The sequence below is a fragment of the Amphiura filiformis genome, chromosome 15 (assembly GCF_039555335.1).
Source record: "Amphiura filiformis chromosome 15, Afil_fr2py, whole genome shotgun sequence".
In the NCBI taxonomy this organism is placed as follows: domain Eukaryota; kingdom Metazoa; phylum Echinodermata; class Ophiuroidea; order Amphilepidida; family Amphiuridae; genus Amphiura; species Amphiura filiformis.
Window position 1 is genome coordinate 51663974 of NC_092642.1, and position 20420 is coordinate 51684393.

Here is a 20420-nt window from a genome sequence, read left to right on the forward strand (position 1 = left end):
ATCAGCACTTCATACTGTTAAATCAAATTATCTTGATTTTGAAGGACCCATGATAATGTCACAGTGCACTTATAGGTCCTAATTATGTTCAGAATGGATTAACCATATGCCAATGTCTATGAGCAATTCAAAAAGAGAAATTTCTAGACCCTACAGAATTTTAGGCCACCCCTAAAGTGGTTCAGCCACAAATGGCACTTAAAATTCGGCAAAATTTTGACCCCTAATAACTTTAGGTGTACACCAGATATGAATTTCTAGTCTTTTGCATCTGAAAGAATGTAGTTTAATGTTACTAGGAACATAAGATTTGTTTTGTCTTTTTTGTGTTTTAGTATTAAGCTTTCAAAAATAGTCATTTTTGCCTAACATACCATGCATACAGGATACGGTACAAAATGCCAATTTTAGTATGATATTTTTTTTATATTTTTGATCACTTTATAGCCATTTGTATTATTTATCCTGATATTTCAAGTTGCTCTTGAGTCAAGTAATAAGAAAAAACTACTTTCTAATCCTCTGTATGGATTTTTAAGGGGTCAAAAATGCACTTCCTGGCAACGATGCACATGCAAAGTACAGGTTATGGGGTCCAATTTTCAGAATGCTCCCAATTATGTCAAGTAATATATCAAATCACTCGTATGGTCATGAGGATTCCAAAAATTTATAGTTTGTTATGTGTCAGAGCGTTCAGGAGGGGGGTATGACGAAAAATGTTCATAGGTCAATGACCTTTTGAAAGTATCAAAACACAAAAATACAAAACAAATCTTATGTTCCTAGTAACATTAGACTACATTCTTTCAGATGCAAAAGACTAGAAATTCATATCTGGTGTACACCTAAGGTTATTAGGTGTCAAAATTTGCCGATTTTATGCGCCATTTGTGGCTGAACCACTTTAGGGGGCCTAAAATTCTGTAGGGTGTCTAGAAATGTCTCTTTTTTGAATTGCTCATAGACATTGGCACATGGTTAATCCATTCTGAACATAATTAGGACCTATAAGTGCACTGTGGCATTATCATGGGTCCTTCAAAATCAAAGATAATTTGATTGAACAGTATGAAGTGCTGATTTTGACCCCCTCTGAAATCCCAAATCTAAATTCAAATCAATCTTTTTTGGCATTAGGCATTTCAGACACAGCCAGTGAGTGACCACATTCAAAGAGAGGGTCACAACTGATTTAATTAAGAAGAAAATGCCTCTCAAAGAGAGCGCTTTGTCATTTGGACACCTTAAATTCTAATTTTGGTCAAGGTCGCTAAACTTAGATGGCCCGCCATTCGAAACTAAATTGAATTTGAATTTATTTCTTGTGACCTCACCTAGGGGTCCATGAAAGGTACCCCTGAGCCAAAGGAGAGCATAATCCAAGAGGGTGGGTGTACACTCAGTCTGTTTTGACATGGACTGACCCTATAAAGCCTAAAAATGGTCTGAAGTAAAAATAAATAAAAGTGTGTAAATTTGGAGTAACAAAAAGTAGTAAATCCTACAATTCTTGTGTAGGGCTTCATAAAAATGTATACAGCAACCTTTAAATTACAAATTATTTAGTCTTTTATCAGAGTTCATTCAGGTCCCAAGTTCTATTTCTGAACAGCAAATACTATAAATATCTCTTCAAAGTTTGCTCTTAGCAATCATCAGTCAGACCCCTCAACCGATATAGTCGGATAAGGGATGGCCAAGTCCATAGGCTACTATCAGGCTCAGCATGTATACAGCTATGGGGTCCAGTTGAGGATCCGCACACCCTCTACCACATTAGAAGAAGAATTTGGGCGGTAGAAGTAGTAAGTTGATATAGCCAAAATAGACTTGGAAATCCTACCCTTTTTGATGTTTTTATTACAGTGGACGTGAAACACTTCACAGTGGCATAGCGTGGGCCATCACATTGGGGGGGCACCGACCATGATTGGGGGGGCACAAGCCATTTTTGGGCAATTTTCCTATGGGATTTTCTAAATTTTGAGATTGATGGGGGGGGGGGGTGTGCCCCCCCATGCCCGTATGCCACTGACATATCATGCATGCATGACGATATAGCAGCAGCAAATACTGCAAGATTCACATACCAGGAAAAGAATTTTGGCCCTTAAATTGTGAAGCATAATTTACAACTTGATTATTATTTAGTCAACATGATATCGAAGGATTGCACAAAAATTGTAGTTTCAAAATTTTGAAAAAGTTCATAATGTAATGTTTGTACACACATCAGCATTGCTGTTCTTGAGCCAGGCGTATGTCTGGTCATCTCAGGCATTCAGGCAAAAAAAAAAAAGGTTTGATCTAGGGTTGTAGCTAGCCCAAGTTGAGTGCCGGCTAAATTTATGAATTAGAGCGCAGGCTCAGGGCACAATCTTTTTAGTGAATCAGGGAATAGGCTATGGTGGTACCACCCACCCTAAATTTTTTTTTTTTTTTTTGCTCTCTTTCTGATGAAAAAATAATTTGGTTAATTTTTTTTTTCTTTGGTGCTGGTCGGCCAGCGTCAGTGGCAGTGCCGGCGGGCCCGGCTAGCATACATGGTGTAGCTACAACCCTGGTTTGTTCATATCTGGAACAAATACATGTTGTGTCTGGAAACCTCTTATTCCAATGGCTTTACAGCACACACTGCCAGGTAGACGACGATGTACAAGAGAATGTGATGTTTCAAATAAGGCCAAAAAAAAAAAAAAGAATTGTTGTGTTGCCCTCAACCGACCGACCCTAAATCCTGAAAAATCATGGTCGCAATTTCTTTTTTTTGAATGATGATTTTTACAGATTTGTTTTAAAAAATCAATATTTTTCACTTAAAATTAATATTTTATTGAAAGATTAGTCTTAAATTGATCAATCTAACATGTCTAGAACAAGTATCCAGAAGTCAAAATTGACAAATGTCCCCTAATTGAAGCATTATTTAATTTTTGAGGCAGGGCTTGAAATAAGCAGGAGCAAGGGGGCATATTTATCCCTGCTAAAAGGCAAAAAACAGAACCGTGTGTATTTGTATAGACCAGGGGCAATATTTACACAAAAAAACCCAAAATTGCTTCTTATTTCAAGCCCTGATTTGTGGGGATTTTTAAAAACTGAAGGTTTTAAATTATTTTTTTTAATCCGACCGACCGACCCAACTTTCCCATTTTCCCACTTGAGGGCAACACAACAATATTTTTTTTTAGCCTAAGCAAAAAAAAGCCCCAGGCCATTTGGGCTCTTGCTCTAAAAACTAAAAAACTTTTTTTTCACAGGCCCAAATAAATTCACAAAAATCTATAGGAAATCACAACTCTTGTTGTGTATAAGAAACCACAACTGATAAAACAATAAGGAACACACACACATACTTCATTTTGTACTATTTATTGCACATTTTATTCACAACAAGGTAAGTTTTGCAGTAATCGGTGCGATCATGACGACTCATGAATCCGGTGCTCAAGTGCCAATGCATGTACATCGATGTGCAGCCAGGATTAATTTTCTACAAGCCCCTTTGGCCTGCACAGATGCTTTTTAGTGGGCCCTCACAGATTTACTTGGGCTGAGGATCCGCATTATTTGAACCAGCGTTCGAAATTTTGGTTGTCCGGTTGCCCGGGACAACTAAAAAAGTCGCCGGACAACCAAAAATACTGATTCGGTTGTCCGCCGGACAACCATAAATCTAGCCAAAAGTCACATTTATAGGCCTCACGGACAACCAAAAACTTAGACGGACAACCAGAAATTGTAATCTGGTTGTCCGTGGGACAACCATTTATTTTTCCTAAATTCGAACACTGATTTGAACCACTGAGTGCGCCTGAAGACGTTTAATAACATCTACACGGTTTGTCAGATTTTGTCATAATTAACGTTCCATTTTTTCTATTTCTTTATCAGTTCTTGTCCTTTAAAAATTCTTCAAACAGCCATGTGTTATGAACTGGTAGTCATTTGATGTTTCATTGTGTTGTAAAAGTGCGGACACAGGAGGGGGAACACAGTATCATACATGTCTATGGGAGGATGAGACCCCCAAGCTCCCAAGATTTTCTTGATCAAAAGTCTAGTGGCATGTACGCACGTAGAGCTGTTAATATGGTAAGCCTAATGAATGTTTTTTTCATATTCACAAGTTTACAAGTACACTGTACTCACTGAGAACCCAAGTCACAAGGACCACAATTTTTCCCTATTCACTGCACAGTGCACACAAATACCAACATTTGTCATTAAATTGTTTTATCTTGAGAATTAATAAGCACACCCTACATGGAAAGGAAAATGCAGGATATACAGACAGCGTAACAAACAATTGGTGCACAGACCTTCTTATATTTGTTCACACATCCTGTATTAGCGCTAGTATACAAATATTAACTGTCTATGAGTGTGATGGTCGAAATATAATCACGAGGTGAAAGATGGATTGTTCCATGGAATGGAACAATACATCTTACACCGAGTGATTATATTTCGACCATTACACGAATTTAAGACAGTTAATATTTGTTTTATATCACTTATGCACAAATTCTATTACTAAAATACTATTTAAGGTAGGAAATACATTTTTTCATCAACATAACACCATGTTTTGCGGTGATATACTTCACATTTTGGGACGCACCCCATAACTAAATCGGCGAGTCCAAGAGTCAGCGCACTGCTTGGCGCAGGCGCACTACGGCAAAGCACATGATGGTAAAGACTATCACACGGAGTGGGTGATGGTAAAAATGGCAAATGGTAATCAACCAATGAACTGTCTAGAATTTATGTATGAGTGATATAACACTAATTAGCACTTGAGTTAAGGTGATATCTATATGAGGATGCTTCTGGAAAATAGGAAATGCTCTAAACATGTTTTCAATAATGAAAGGCAGTGCTTTTTAAGGTGCCCAAAACCACTTTAGTCTGTGTGATTTTTCATGTGCCTTGTGCAGCGTTGTAGCTACGCCGGGCGCTGCTGGCACCAAAAAAAAAAAAATTAAATTTTTTTTTAAATAAATGATTTTTTCATCTTAAGAAGAGAAAAAAGCGGGCCCCTGGGCCCCTGTCCGTAAGCGCGAGAGCTCCACGCGCTACGCGTGCTCCGCTTCGCAATAATTTGCCACCTGGCATAGAAATTGGCCTAGCTACAACCCTGGCCTTGTGTTTAGCAGAGAGGCTACTTTGTGGCTACAGGTCCTGTGCATCAGTTTTGGACAAACATGCCAGCCGCCCAAAAATGGTGGTGTTGTTACGTATTTTCAAATTGTGATTTGTTCAATTCATCATACCTCGGCTAAACAAATAGATAATATCATGGTTTTGGTCTCATTTGAAAGCTATAACTGTAACTCGTCATACCTAGATCCGTAGGTCCGTAGATGTCATTATGTTTATGATAAAGACTGAAGTCTTGCTGGCAGGACTACTCACTAACCACCCTGTAAATATTGGCAGTATAGCTTCTCAACTAAATGAAGCTGTGGTTGATTAAATTGCGAGCAGTCAGGGTGGTGGAGGCAGGGAGGAGGAGGATCACATAAACTCTATGGGAACAAGGCGCTTCACATAATTTGTAACTTGAATAAATACCTACTGGTACTACATACAGGGGCTATAAACTTGGGTTTGGTCTTAATTTACAGCTAAACAATCCTAAATACAGTAATTGTTTTTAATCATTTTAAGGAGGTACTACACCCCTGGCCAATTTTGTGCCTATTTTTGCATTTTTCTCAAAAATTGTAGTGCATTGGTGACAAGTAAGGTATGTATTTTATAGGGGCAAGGACTACAACTACTGCAGTGAAAATTCAGCAACTCAAGGCAAGTAGTAATTGATTTATTGATCAAATATTGGTTTTCCCTCATTTTTGACTGTAACTCCACAACTGTTGTCTGTGCTGAAATAAAATTTCCACTGTAGTAGTTGTAGTCCTTGCCCTATAATATACATATCTTACTTGTCACCAATGCGCTATAATTTTTGAGAAAAATGCAAAATAGGAACAAAATTAGGCAGGTGTAGTACCCCTATAAACTTTTATGATTGGTTTTAAAGCCTATATACAAACTTTTACGTACAAAACTACCCATTTTCATATTAAACACCAGTGTAGTAAACAATGCGAATTTGTGATGCGATAACACTGTTGGCAGGGCACCCTTTTTAAAGGGTGCCACTTGGAAATTTGGAAAATCCTTAAAAGGGTGGGGGTTTAAACTTTGTTGGTAAAAAGGGTGGATTGATATAAAGGGTGGGAGTAAAATAAAAAGGGTGGGAGTTTACAATATATTTTCATTGAATGATAAAATCATCCTAGTTTTCAAGAATAAGTGCAAAACCACTGCCAGCAAACCATATCGCAAGATAAAATTCCATTTGATGCATGTTTACATCCACTGGGCTATCGTGTGATGATAGGTGCAGAATTCGGCGTACTTGATTTACTTCGAACCAAATTGCCAGTGACTTCACCAATGTACATGTAGGGGAAAAAGCAAAAAGTGGTGGGGGTCAGGAATTTTCAGTATAAAGGGTGCCTCAGTAAAAAGGTGGGGGTCAGGAATTTTCAATATAAAGGGTGCCTCAATAAAAAGGGTGGGGGTAAAATAAAAAGGGTGGGGGTCAAACCCCACTGCCAAGTATGATATTGCCCATGGCTAGTGGCGAGTTCAAAACACATGGCCATTCTAGAAGTCCATCTTCGAATTTGGTCATCGATAGCTTTGCATTTGAGGCCGAGTAGATTTTGATGAAGCATGCCACTTGTCAGCACGACATCGCGACACCAGCAACATGGAAGCTCGGCCTCGGAAGTAACAGCTGATCATGATGGCCAATCACATTCATATGTACACACAATCAAATATTGCTAAATTTACACTTCAAACTTCATTCTAGACTGTTCAAAAAATAGGCAAACATTTGCAAAATTATAAAACTTAAAGTAAACTATTTCAATCATCCAAATTTTTTAAACATCAACATAAAAGTTTTTAAACATAATTAACAAGCGTTGCAAAAAATGTCAATGAGCAAACTGTCTGAGCTACCAAAAAATGATATAGCTTGGCCTTGGAACTTAATGATAATGATACGCAAATTTGAAGCTAGACCTCGTCCCGCGATACCGGGGACCTGGTACTACTTAATAGACTATACTATAGCCAAAATATTAAATTCTCGATCATGAGAGCCAACTTGGGTACGCACAGTTATTTGCACCGAGCGTACTACGCAAATAGCGGCGCTTACGGCGCAAACACAGCTTTTGAGAACTGACCAATCACACGGTCGTTGCTAGGCAAGGTCAAGGTTAGGTCATGCAGGTCGCGCGATTGTGTTATTCTATGAAAAGTACGCTGACGCAGAAGGTACATCCTCTCATGATCGGGAAATTGTTATTTTGGCTATAGAGTTAGATGTGAGTGACTGACAGTCATGACAGTCTCAACTGCGGGCGTGCAGCTCAGACGAGACAAGTCATGCACACTGCCACTGCCGGAATTCCCACTGCCACTGTCTGTGCAACTGATTGTCAACTATTGAACTATTTTGTATGTAACAACATTTTGTGGCTTGCCTTATTAGTGGTTTACAAAATCCTTTTTAATTGTTTTATGCTAGACATGTACATGTATTTGAGTGTAGTATGTAGACTGTGCAAGTTGTGATATAAGTTATGATAATTTATGGTGGAACATTCAAAAGAGTCATGCAGATTAGTCGTGAGTGAGTGAACTTCACCATGAGTTATAACAACAGGCATGCATGGACTGATGGAGAAACGGCACAAATAAAACACACACAGAGAAGTAAGATTAGGTTCAGAATTAGTTTACCTGGGTATCCAACTTCTGCTTTTTATGTTCCGGACTACTTGCCATTTTGGTGGTTAATTCCTCTCAAAAATCTGTCAAAGATATCCGTAAATTTCCACAAACACAGCCAGCCACATCCACTTTCTTGATCGATAAGAGACAGATAATTGATTGATTTTCAGTTTCTTGACACCATTGCTTTTATCTAGAAATGCAGACAACATATAAAAGTGAAATCTGATTACTTAGATATGTAATTAATATCAAAAAAGAACAGATCAACATGAGTCTAATGTTCTAGTTATGACAAAAATACTCACTTTAATGTTGCTAATAATTTGTAAAATGAAGAAAATGTTCTTAAACTTTAGGAAATTATTTTGAAATTTCAAACGCAAAAACACTTTCTCCGACAAACATGCCCCGGAAGTAAACAGCATATTGTTGACCCGTGAAAAGTCTTCCGGGTTCTGGACATGTGTGGTTTGTTTACGTTTAGTGATGACCACAGCAGCTGCACTGATGACATTGGAAATGGGATGGACCGTCATTGATTTATATCAGACTGTGTGACGTGGTGTATGATGGTGAAGTTAAAAGTGTAGAGAATCCTGAATAAAGGAGAGCTTGGCTAGACTGTGTTAGTTACTTATCATTCATCGATCATCTTGATCTTGTGCACAACTGCACATTCACATATACATGTACCAATACCTTCACATTAATATCATTGTGATCATGTATCATCATGCATATGACATATCAATGTCAATTCCATGAGAACGGCTGTATATACAAGTAGACATAGAATTCCACCACCGTGCATGATATTATGAAATTATGTATAAGGCCATGCGTTTTGAGTTGGGGGATTTTTGCCGGACATTGCATATTTTTGGGAAATCGCGCCATTTTTTGTTTCGAATAAATTATTTCAATACCTGTACATGCTACTATAGGCAAAGTATACATATTCTGAAAGGAAATTTCATGAGGAATCCAAAAATGCAGTTATTTCTGATGTAGGGGTAGTACTAAGAAATATATGAAGTTATAAAGGGAAAAATTTAAAAAAAAATAACCAAAGATAAAGTGGTCCTATTTTTTTACATGCCTTACTCTACATCAAAACAGACTCCATTTTTGCATTCCCCACATCAAAAGCTTTCAGAAAATATATAGTTTTACTATGCTACCTGTTACGGTCCTTAAATTGCGCAAGGGTTAAAACGTGCCATTCAAAAACTGCGCTGAATTTGATGAAATTAACAAATTATGTTCTGTCTAGAAAAATTAACGTTTCTAAACTTGTAAAAGAATGTCATACATGTATATAAATTCAAGTTAACATTACAACAAGTTATTCACAGTAATTTCTTGTCCATAATGTGAAGTTTGAAGTAAGTTGCACATGTATTTGATATCATCAGTCATCAACAAGATTTAAAATATTAAGTTTGACTGCTTTGCAGAATTTCAGATCTCTATGTTTGTAAGTCAATCCCAACATATAAAACAGTTTCTTTTGGAATGACTACCTCCTGGGAAAGTTTCTGGTACAAAATTACTTTGTGGTAGAAAGATATATACCGTACAGGTAGGCCTACCGGTACAAAGAATTGCAAAAACCGAGGTGAAGTCAGTGCTAATTTTACACATGCTCAACTGATGTACACTGAAGTTGATTTAAATACTAGTCCTTTGAAATTGTGAAGACCAAGGGGGTTAGGGGGTTGAGCCCTCAATGAGTTAGTTAGCTAACTCAACCCCCCCAAAAGAAACTTTGACTCCCCCTAAAACCAATCCCTACCCAAAGAAAATTTCACCCCCCCATAGTGTAAAATTGAAAATTGGCCTGGTAAACACAAATTTTCACCTTAATTTTGGTCTTAAATATAGTGTACAATTATTGACATCTTTTTGTGCAATAATCACACCAGGCAATCACAGTCACACAGGGTAAGATGATGACCACCAGGAATTTGTTTGTCTTTGCCCTCTCAGAAAACTTACCTTGATGCGCCACTGAACATGTAAAATACCCAGACCCCCCCCCAAAAAAAAAAAAGGATTTCTAGCAAGACTATGTGCATGTAGATTAAGAAGGTTATGTTTGTATCTTGAATATTTAAATCTAACAGTGTAAATCAAATCAGAAATGCAATCCTGATAAATTTTCGCAAACTTCACCAGAAAAGAGCATATCCTGAGCCGGCATTTCCCGAGCAGGCATATCGTGAGCCGACTCCACCCTGGCTTATTAATTTAATTAAACCCTAAAACTCAAAAGATTACACATTCAGGATACCTAATAGTATTCAGGCTTGTCATACTTAAGCAATTTTACTAATTTGGGGCAAAAAGGCACATCTGAAACAACATGTACATTTTGTAAATAAGCTGGAGCAAACATTAACACGAAAGTGCATATTATGGGCCAGCATATTATGGGCCAACTCCACCCTGACATTTTTTTCGTTAAGCTACTGTAACTTTTGAAGTACACATACTATGTTAAAATTTAAGGTACCAATTTGAAGCACTCACTAAGAGCTTTAATTTGGTATATAATTTGCCTATGTAGGTATCTACAGTAATTAAACAATTCAACATTTATGCAAAAAATTCTGCGCAAATGTCCGGGCTCCAGCCTATGAGACCCCCAACTCATAACGCATGGCAAGCTTATTAAAATTAAGCTAGATCTTTAATTCGAGCTTATCGCATACAGTTATAGTTAATACAGCATGCACATCAGTGACTATACTCGGAAGTTCAACTTCTTGGCAGAAGAAGAAGAAAATATTCACACATGACCAAAATTATTTGGACTATAAATCTACAGTTACTTGAGTTGAAGTGAGAAATACTAGCTACAAATTTACATGGATGCAAAACTGAAGTGTTGTGTTAGAGAATATTTTGAACAAATCGAGGTCTGTCTAGGACACTCGGTAATACCATACAATGACTTTACATGCATGATGAATATTGTTTGATACTAAAAAAAAAGTATATGTACATGTCATGAGTCTGTACTTGCATGTAAAGAAGAACTGTGGAGGAAGTAAGGTCACATGTAAGGACTTCTCTATAAAGCTTGATCTAACTGTTCTTGGGTCCACTCCCAGAAGTGCAGTACACATAATATGATAATAATAAGATGTTAAAATAACTTACCAATCCGGTTGTCAAATTGGTAGTTTCCAGTGAATTTGGACTTGGATATGATGCACAGTTCATGTACAAGAATGGAAATCAAGCGTGTCAGTGTTATATTTGTGTTTTTGATGGTGCTAACAACTGTGCAGTGTGAATTACTGATGCCAAAGTACTCAACCAAAACTAGTTATGATTTGTCTTTCAACAAAAGTAACATTTTGAAAAGGGAATTGTCATGGCAACAGCTTGCCACGGAATTTTCACCAGAATTGCAAACCTGTAATCCAATAGGGTTGTACGTTGTTTATCGGCATGGAAGTCGATATCCTAGTGAAAAAGACATAAAGAAATTTAACTTGTTTCTTGAAAGAGCTAGAAATGAGAGTATTAATCCGGAGTTTGAATATCTACGAAATGACACAGATCTTGAAATACCTGTTAATCTGCACCATAAATTATCAGAGTCAGGAAAACTGGAGATGAATCACATTGCAAAACGAATGAAGAAAAGATTCGCTGATTTATTCCAAGATCAACTACTTACTAATTATGCATTCCAGAGTTCAAAGCTTTCAAGAACAATTGACAGTACTATATCATTTATTCAAGGCTTTGTTGATGATGAAACCAATTGTTCAAGTGCCCTTACAGAAGATGAACTTTTAGTTACTTGCCAGAAATCCTCCTCCTCCATGAGAGAAACTGTTGTAGTTCCATTACATAATAAGACATCTGATTATTTGCTGAGATTTTTTGATGCTTATGAAGACTGCCTTAAAGAACAGAAGGATAGTGATGAGGACGATGAACTTGAGAGTACTAGAACTGATCAATTGCGAGAAGATGCCAAATTTGTTGAAGGAAAAGAAGTGGCTGGCATGCAACACAGATTATCTCAGAAATTGAGTGTTCCTGGAGCTCGTGAGAAATTCAACATATCAAGAGGTACGTGTCTGATGTTACAAAAAGGTTCCTCATCTTGGTACCATGATTAAAATGTGCAAATAATATTATTTTTATAAGAAACATACATGTACCCACTTTTCTTCATCGAGGGTTGAGAGCCAGAAAGCCTCAACTCACAATCAACTGCTCCCACAAAATAAGCAGAAAGTTGCCAGGGCAATATATAGAAGATACAGGTCATTAATCATGACAAAATTCAGTAGAAAACAAGAGACATTGTTGAGGAAATATTGATTTTTGAAGACCAAAAGCAAGGAGCCAATTTTATGCTAATTTTGTGAGAGCTGGTCAGTGGTCATAGTGAGTTACGGCTTTCTGGTTATGAACCCTCGATAAAATATGTTCTTGAATTTTCATCAGAATTACTTTTCATTTAAAACACATATACATGTATGTCATTCATCAGTGGGTGGTCCAATTGTACATACTATTTCTTATTCCAAGTTTTGAATAACTTGCTCCATCAATTTGGATTAAAAAGCAAACAAAAATAAAACAAAAATGGTGATGATTCATAACCTCATGAATTACATGTACATGTGATGTGTTTTCTAATAACTTTTGCAGACACAAATTGTGCAAGTTATTGAAAAAGTATAATGACCGCATCTTGTGACTTAATGAGTCAGTACGCTTTACATTGTACAATGACTGCTTTAATGTTTGAACTATTTGTAGGTAATTTTTCAGATTTTATCCCCCTGAAATTTGGCCACCGTATTTGGACATTGCATGATTGTGCGCTATTATAACAATGCAATTTTCAAAATTCAAAAATGAGTTATGTTTGAATAATTTCAGTACAAAATAATTTACACTTTTATAAAGAATGACTCCAATTAAGGTAGGAAATGATGCAGTATAGGTCAAGGACAAGGTCAACTAAATACAAAACTTTACTATTTCTTTTACAGAAGAAGCGATTGATATAGCCAAAATGTGTGGATTTCAACTAGCTCTGTTTAACCACTCTGGCTGGTGCAATCTTCTATCTGATGAAGATTTACGACTATTTGAATATAAGCAAGATTTGAAGCACTACTGGAAGAGGGGTTATGGACACAAAGTCAACTATCTTGTGGGATGTAATTTGGTCAGAGATATCGCCAGTTATTTTGGACAGTTGACAACTGGACTTGCCGAGTGAGTAGTAGTAGTTTGAATTTGATTATCATTCTATCTACAATGTATGTGCAGACGTGCTCTTCAATCTACCAATAAATTGGCCTCTCCAATACTGGTCCCAGACACTCCAAAAAAAGAGTAAAGATATTTTACCATAAGGCAAATCCACTGAATGTTTGTTTTTACTGTTGGGGGTTGGTGAGGAGAAACTGTAGACAATGTCAGAGTGAGTGTTTAAACTAAGGCTGGGATATTCGGGTAATTTTGTGCCTGGTACCCTATTATAGCTCTTGATCAGAGCCCTCGCAGTACCTTAGAAGATCCAGAGATCCCCAAGTACAAGCTGTATCAAAATGATTGGTACCCATCAATTTTCATTGATAATGGATGAGCCTGACACATCAAAATTCAACATAAGATCCAAATAATTTGTAGATAAATTGTAAAACAAGTCATAAACTATATATTCTGAGACATTTCAAGAGTATCCAATGTTGTTTTTAGAAGAAGCAGGCTATTCAAGAAACATCAAAATTGATGGGTACCATACAATCATTTTGATACACCCTGTAAAATAAACCCAAGCAAGTGACTAGTTAGTATTAGTAAAGAAAATGTATATAGGCCAATCCATTCTGTAAAAAATACCACTCCCATGCATCACCCAGCAGTACATGTATTTGTACAGGCAAGCTTCACTATAGGCAAGTCACCAACAAGTATAAAAGTAGGACCACTATGCAGTAAAGATTGGTCTACCCCACACACCAACCGCGAAAGTCCACTGACCGACGCGCCAGCCGGTCTTTACTATAGTGTCAGAGGGCATATGGCATGGTTTTTTCATTTTTTCTTTCAATTGGATGGAAAATAGGTTGGCTTTGGAGCAAAGCTACGTACCTATTACGTACGTACCCCACTGGGCCGGGTCCCGTATCATCAGGGATCCAGTCAAAGTGGAGTGCAAAATTTTAACGTAAGAGGTTTTATAATAATGGTCTCTAAACATGTGTACTTTGTGAATTGCAATGGTATTTAGTGAAAATATGTCTGTAAAATATTAAATGTAAACAACAGCTTTGTTTGACATTGAACTCTGGCCTCTTGTAATTCGATTTTGTGGCTAGGGACCAAGTTTATCAACTCATTGTTGTCATTGAACTTTTCAGGCAAATGTTTCACTGCAAACTAGGCCTGGGTAAGGAAACATTAAATGACCTTTGGGTTACCCTGGCACCAGAATTCAGACCTTGGGGATGGGCGGGCACACAAGAGCCCGCTTAAAATATCTGAGCCTTAGTTTTGAATTGGCAAAGAGTTGAATTATGTTTGAAAAAGTTCACATTTTTACTGATGTTATACCTGAGACTATTATACCTGTATAATAGTCTCAGGTTAGACTCTTGTCATTTTGACAATAGCTTAAAAAGTTGCCAATTGCGCTTGCGACACCATCACATAATTCCATGTTGAGTTAGAAGACACAGCAATGCTACGTTGCTGCTCAATAAAGACTTTGAAAAGGTAACATTTTCAGGTATTTTTATAACTTTCTTGTTTTGTTTATTTTTCATTCTCCATTACAGCACTCCAAAGGGTGTCTTCAAATTTGCACATGCGGAAACTATCGTCCCCCTTGAATGTCTCATGGGTCTGTATAAAGACAAGCGCCCTCTAACCGCAACAAGTTACCAAGATAACCATTCTCGTCTCTTTCGCACCAGCTGGATGACACCATTCGCAGCCAACATCGCCTTTGTTCTATTCAACTGTTCCTCGGAAGCAGACGACGCAAATGGTCTCACCAAATATAAACTACAAGTCTTCATGAACGAAATTCCAGTTGATTTACCATTTTGCCGAAGTGGTCCGTGCGATTTGATAGAATTTTCGACTCACATACGGAAAGTTAGCGGTGAATGTAATTTTAACAATACATGTTGTTTTGAGAATTGTGGAGGTGCCAGGTGCATGCCTTTTCAATTTAATGAATGGACTATATTTTGTATTTCTGTTGCAGCTGTAGCATTCGTTGCTTGGATGTTGATTTTGATGATTGAGTTGAGATATAGTGGAGCCAAATATATTGTTATTAAGAACCATTGAGCAGTGGCCCCACAAAGATGCAGAAGGATAGTGAGTTTCAGGGGGATAACAATCTGAAAATTAATATACATGTAGAGCAGGGCTGTCAACTCTCACGCATTGGCCGTGAGTCTCACGCATTGGCTCACTTTCTCACGGTCTCAGGCGAAGGTAGTATAATCTCACTCCTAGGTAGTAAATCTCACGCAAAATGCTGGAAAATGAGTAAAATCTCACGCATCTTGCAAATAATTTGTTGTCCCTATCCCCCCCTGCTTTTCAGATTCTAGGACGCCATGGCTCAAATAATCATTGGTCAAAATAAAATTTGTAGGCTATAAATCCTGGTACGGCTCTGTCTCACGCCAAGCAATTCCAAATAGTTGACAGCCCTGTATAGAGGCAAAAAACAAAGTTCATGTTTGGCCTCAATTGACAGGCCCTAATTTTGAACAATGGGAAAAAACTTTTTAAAAAAAACTGTACAAAAGAATATCGACCATGAAAATCCAGAAACACTTTTTTTCCAGTCTATATTTTTGCATTCTAAACTGTCCAAAAATACATGTTTTAAACAAAATTTATCACTTAAAATTTGCTTTAACATAAATACATATATTAAAGGAGTATTTCGTGATCCTAGCATCCTCTTTTTATGACATTTTTCAGTAGATATTCACGAAAAAAGCTTATTCCCAAAATGTCAGTTGTTTCCGATTTTGCGTTTGCGAGTTACGCATGATTGTGTGTATTATACACTGCTCCATAGGTCACTGTGTGTAATTTCGTAAATTCAAATTTGACCATATTTTTGCTAAATGAATTAATCTGCAAGAAATTTTTGGTATAAGCATTATGTAGCCAAAGTATAAAAACCTCAACTTTTTTGGAAAAAAGTGGGGGGATGAGGCTATGGATCACAAAATGCCCTTTTAAGCACCCAATAGAACTCAATAGTATAATGCAAGTTACATATTATTTAGGCTTGATATGAGATTTACTATTAAACAAATTCCTGATGAATTTTCAAACATAATTCTAATTCAGTTAGTGCATCTTCTCAAGAATACAAGCAATTTGATTAGTTTTCAACTGTACATTATGACACGATAGTGGATAGTCATATAAGAGAGCGAGCGCGCCGACACACAACGGCGACATGCTTGTAGATCCTCAATGATTGCGCGATAATGCATTCGCGTAATACAAGTGCGCGAATTAAGAATGCATTTCGGCGGCTTAGATGTTTGTGACGGTTTCGTTCATTTAAAACAACAGGGATGTACTTACAAAAGTAACTTTATTTTTTCTGGAAAAAAAACCACTTTTACTTTAAAAAAATTTAACTTAAACTGAATATATAAAGAATGAGAATAAAAGGCCAGGATTTTGTCTTTTGCCTATCCAATATCGTGTCATAATGGATGGGCTGGCCAATATTTTTATGCCGGCGCAGTATCCACTAGCCCATCCATTATGACACGATATTGGATAGGCAAAAGACAAAATTCTATAATATCCCTAATTTTATAAATAGTGTGTCTGTATGGAATAACTCCCAAGGATCTATCAATCCCGGGCTATCAATTTTCATTTGTAAAAACATTTTGTTCAAATTAATATTTTTTAAACTTTATGTTATTGGCATTTGAAAGTGAAGAAAGTTGCTGCCATTAGGCCTACAGTTTGTGCCTTGGATTAATCGTACACAGAAGTATATGTTTATAAGATTATAAAGAAATGTTTATTTTGAATATGTATTTTTTGCTTTTGTTAGTGTCTAGAACAGTACTGTTCATCATGTTATTAAAAAAGAAGCTTGTATAAATGTATGAAAATTTCTTTACTCCAATGGGCTTTCATAATGTTGTGTGATTTTTAATTGAACATTGCATATAAGGACATTGGTCCTCCATATGAGAATCACATACATGCATATGTTACCAGTTTTATTTTGCATAAATTGTGTGCTTGTACATATGCTATATACAGTCCACAACTTAAAGTTCCCCCTAATAATTTTTAGAATAAGTCAAAAAATATTTTATGAAATGTAAAAATGTAAAAAGATATGTATAGCCCTATTTGTTTTACACATCTGGACCAGTGTATAGCGTCACACGTGATTGCGTTCAGTGACAATGTTTAATTGTGTAAGAAAAGAGGCCGTTTTAAAAGTTGCACCAGAGTCCATAGCAGTCAGGTTTTCTTTAACAAACACATGAATAGACCTGGCCTACTGTATTGTTTGAGAGCTGACTCCTATGGACTCAGATGCAACTTTTAACACTGTTTAAAACGGTCTCTTTTTTACATAATGAGCCATTGTGACTGAACACAATGACGTATGACGCTATAATTTGGTCCATATGTGTAAAACAAACATGTTTACCCATACCTTTTTACACGTTTGCATTTTGTCAAATATTTTTCGATTTATTTTAAAAAGTATTTAGGGGGGAACTTATAAGTTGTGGGGCCCTATATATCTATTCGCCAGCAAAGTATCTGATTATCTCTCTGTCAACTAGGTCATGCTTTTAAGTCCAGAAATCATCACTATACAAAGTCAAAATGATTATAGGGTCTGACTGAGGTTGCTGCATATGGCCCAGAGAGTGTAAAGCTACTGGCTCTGCAATAAATTTACTGACCCTGAGGTTCTCAATACTTTCTACTGCAAAATCAAGCAACTGACAACCAAGTAAATTTGATCTCCCGGTATCCCAGCAATCTAGCATTTTAATCACAACATGTTTGGGCATTTTGTTCTTCACTGGTCTAGCAAATATGATTGGGGCCTGCATAACAGGGCAGACAAACCATACAGCATCTACAATCATTCCAAAAGATATGTGATCCAGTTACCAATGAGATATGTAACCACTTCGCTGGCGAATATACCAACCAAAGATTTCTATATATAATTTCATTAAGCACTGCATGATGTATTAATTGTTAGCAATTGACTTCTAGGGAGGAAAATAAAAGATATAAAAAGTAATGATTATGTTTATAAAATTATTATTATGTAACAGAAAAAGTTGTTAATTGTAGTGTCTAAAAGTCACTGTGGGCTGCCGATACGCTTGCCTGCGGGCCCATGAATTGTTGGCACCCGAAGTCTGAAGTCTTATAAAGTGTCACAAATGTGAACTAGCGCAACATTAAAATTTTACAATTTGAGTTTGGGCCTGAACATTGATGATGGCCTGTAGATTTCAAACTCAGTGGCCCAAATGGCCCTTGAAGATTTTGGCTTATTTTGGGCACTCAATAATATGTCAGGCCTTAGGAGCAATCTAAAGAATATCCTTCAAGATTGTGTCCCTCAGGGGACATTCCTTGGTCCCTAAACATTAACCCTAACCCAACTAGGACTCGCTAAAGCTCACTATTAAAACCACTCTGCGTGCATGCATTCCACGGGACTTGATGACGCAATCAGACCAAGTCATATATACCCAGGGAATCGTTGGCGGGCCAACGTCACCTGTGTAGCTACATGCTGGGGATCTTCTGCGTGGCATGCGAGGGGTCCGAGGTTCAATCCCGGGGTGCCAAGTGACTTTCTTCTTCATCTTCTCTCCTTTTTCGTTCCTTCTTTCCCTTCCGATAGCACAAAAACCATGGGTAGGGTTAGGGTTAAGTTTACCCATCAAAATATCTGCAATGCAGTCTGTAATCCACCAATTTGATTATTTGCAACATCATACCGAGTATAAACGGTAGGCATGCTAGGACCTGCATTCTTGACAGCTCTAATTTGTACATATCGTTATGAATTTAGCAGACGGCTGAATCCGGATTTGTCTTTTTCATGTAACGTATGAATTGGAGAACAAGGGATCAAGCGCTTTTTAACTAGAAGGCAGCATATCACTTTTCCAATGGTGTTCAGCGTGATTAAAGTAGGATAAAAGAGGGTGGCATATCGGGCTAGCTAACAGTGCAGCACAGTACAGCGATAATTATCACTGTTAATAAATTGATAATTATGCTGCCCTCTTGAGCTGAAGCGTTAATCCCTTGTTCACTAATTCAAAAACCTAATATGGATTTGGCTGTCTGCTGAATTCATGATAAAGATGTGATGAGAAGCAAAACATTTCGTTAGCTACTTTAGAATTCAGTGTGTTGAAACCAGTCTAGTTGTCATTGAATTTAGGATAATGACAATATTTATTTAAGGGATCTGTAGTGACGTTTGCACAGTATTTTTGTGGGACCACATCAGACACACCACATTGCATTCTCAATACGAGGAATGTCCTGATATCAAATAATTTTGATTTTTTTTTAAATTCACGATGTAATACAAATTAATGGCAAATTATTAAAAATTTACAGTTTTTGAGTTGAACAAGCATTACTCCTACGTACCTTAGCACAGTTGATAAATTAGTGAAAATATTTTAGTATGTGAAAAAGAATGAAAGTGTTGAAAGTTTGGAGCATCTCGAGCTTATTTTGACCAAGTTTGAATATGGGAGGGGGAAAACACATTCCGCATTGGATTTTAACATCTTTGCACGCTATGAGACTTACTTTTTTGTTGGCGTAATGCACATTTCAATTACACAAAAAAAACACCACAAGACAAATTCAATTCCTGTTTGGACTTTTCTTTATTTTTTTAAAGCAATTTGGCACAAATGACCCATCATATTCTTACTTTCAAAACATGAACTGAATCTTTAAACACAAACAATGTAGCAATTATATGAACAGAATGTATGATAGGTTCACCTTTGACCTTTTGAACAAGTGTTCCAATTACAATGCAATATTGAATATAATTTGTATATATGAGATATGTGTATGGTAAATATACACCATATGGTACCTTCCACAATAATGAAACTTGTGCTACAATTAATGCACTTATTAATGCATTTTCCTAACATGTGCTATTATATTTTGAATAGTGCCAGGCATAACTCATAACTGGATGTTAATAGTGAAACAAATTCGCTGCTGTAGTGCATGTTAGAATATGACCGTTGCTAGGTCAACTGGATCACGCTTTCTTTGTTACGAACCACTGATCGAAATGATCACAACACAAAGCCTATGGCATATCAAAATTCAAAACAGTTGGATAAGCCCAGGCTTGGAGCAGTAACCAATGGTTACTAACGTGCACTATGACAGCGGAATATAGACAGACACTCATGTGTACACTTCAAGTGTTAATTGATTTAAAATAATTTTTATCCACAAGGTGAAATACAAGTCTAATATTAACACCGATTTGAAAAGAAACA

General features: G+C 36.9%; 2 protein-coding genes across 2 annotated transcripts in view; one reads left to right on the plus strand and one right to left on the minus strand.

Annotated features, from left to right (window-relative positions):
• Window positions 1-7997, minus strand: part of LOC140171814 (bifunctional 3'-phosphoadenosine 5'-phosphosulfate synthase-like) — a 46750-nt gene extending 38753 nt beyond the window's left edge. The window contains 1 exon segment of the mRNA XM_072195143.1: window positions 7837-7997. Within this exon segment, the coding sequence (XP_072051244.1) occupies window positions 7837-7881 (45 nt within the window). The 5' untranslated portion in view covers window positions 7882-7997.
• A 2538-nt stretch (window positions 7998-10535) lies between these two features.
• Window positions 10536-16593, plus strand: LOC140171806 (multiple inositol polyphosphate phosphatase 1-like). Its single transcript, XM_072195138.1, has 3 exons — window positions 10536-11922; window positions 12858-13086; window positions 14655-16593. The coding sequence occupies exons 1-3, from the start codon at window positions 11043-11045 to the stop codon at window positions 15172-15174; spliced, it is 1629 nt and encodes a 542-aa protein (XP_072051239.1). The 5' UTR covers window positions 10536-11042; the 3' UTR covers window positions 15175-16593.
• Window positions 16594-20420: the final 3827 nt, after the last annotated feature.

What these genes read in the sequence shown, in the direction of transcription:
- LOC140171806 (XM_072195138.1), top strand. Translation starts at nt 11,043, where the DNA reads ATGATGCACAGTTCATGTACAAGAATGGAAATCAAGCGTGTCAGTGTT. An exon ending in GAAATTCAACATATCAAGAG is followed by an intron (nt 11,923 to 12,857) that starts GTACGTGTCTGA and finishes TTTCTTTTACAG; the next exon opens with AAGAAGCGATTGATATAGCC. An exon ending in TTGACAACTGGACTTGCCGA is followed by an intron (nt 13,087 to 14,654) that starts GTGAGTAGTAGT and finishes TCTCCATTACAG; the next exon opens with CACTCCAAAGGGTGTCTTCA.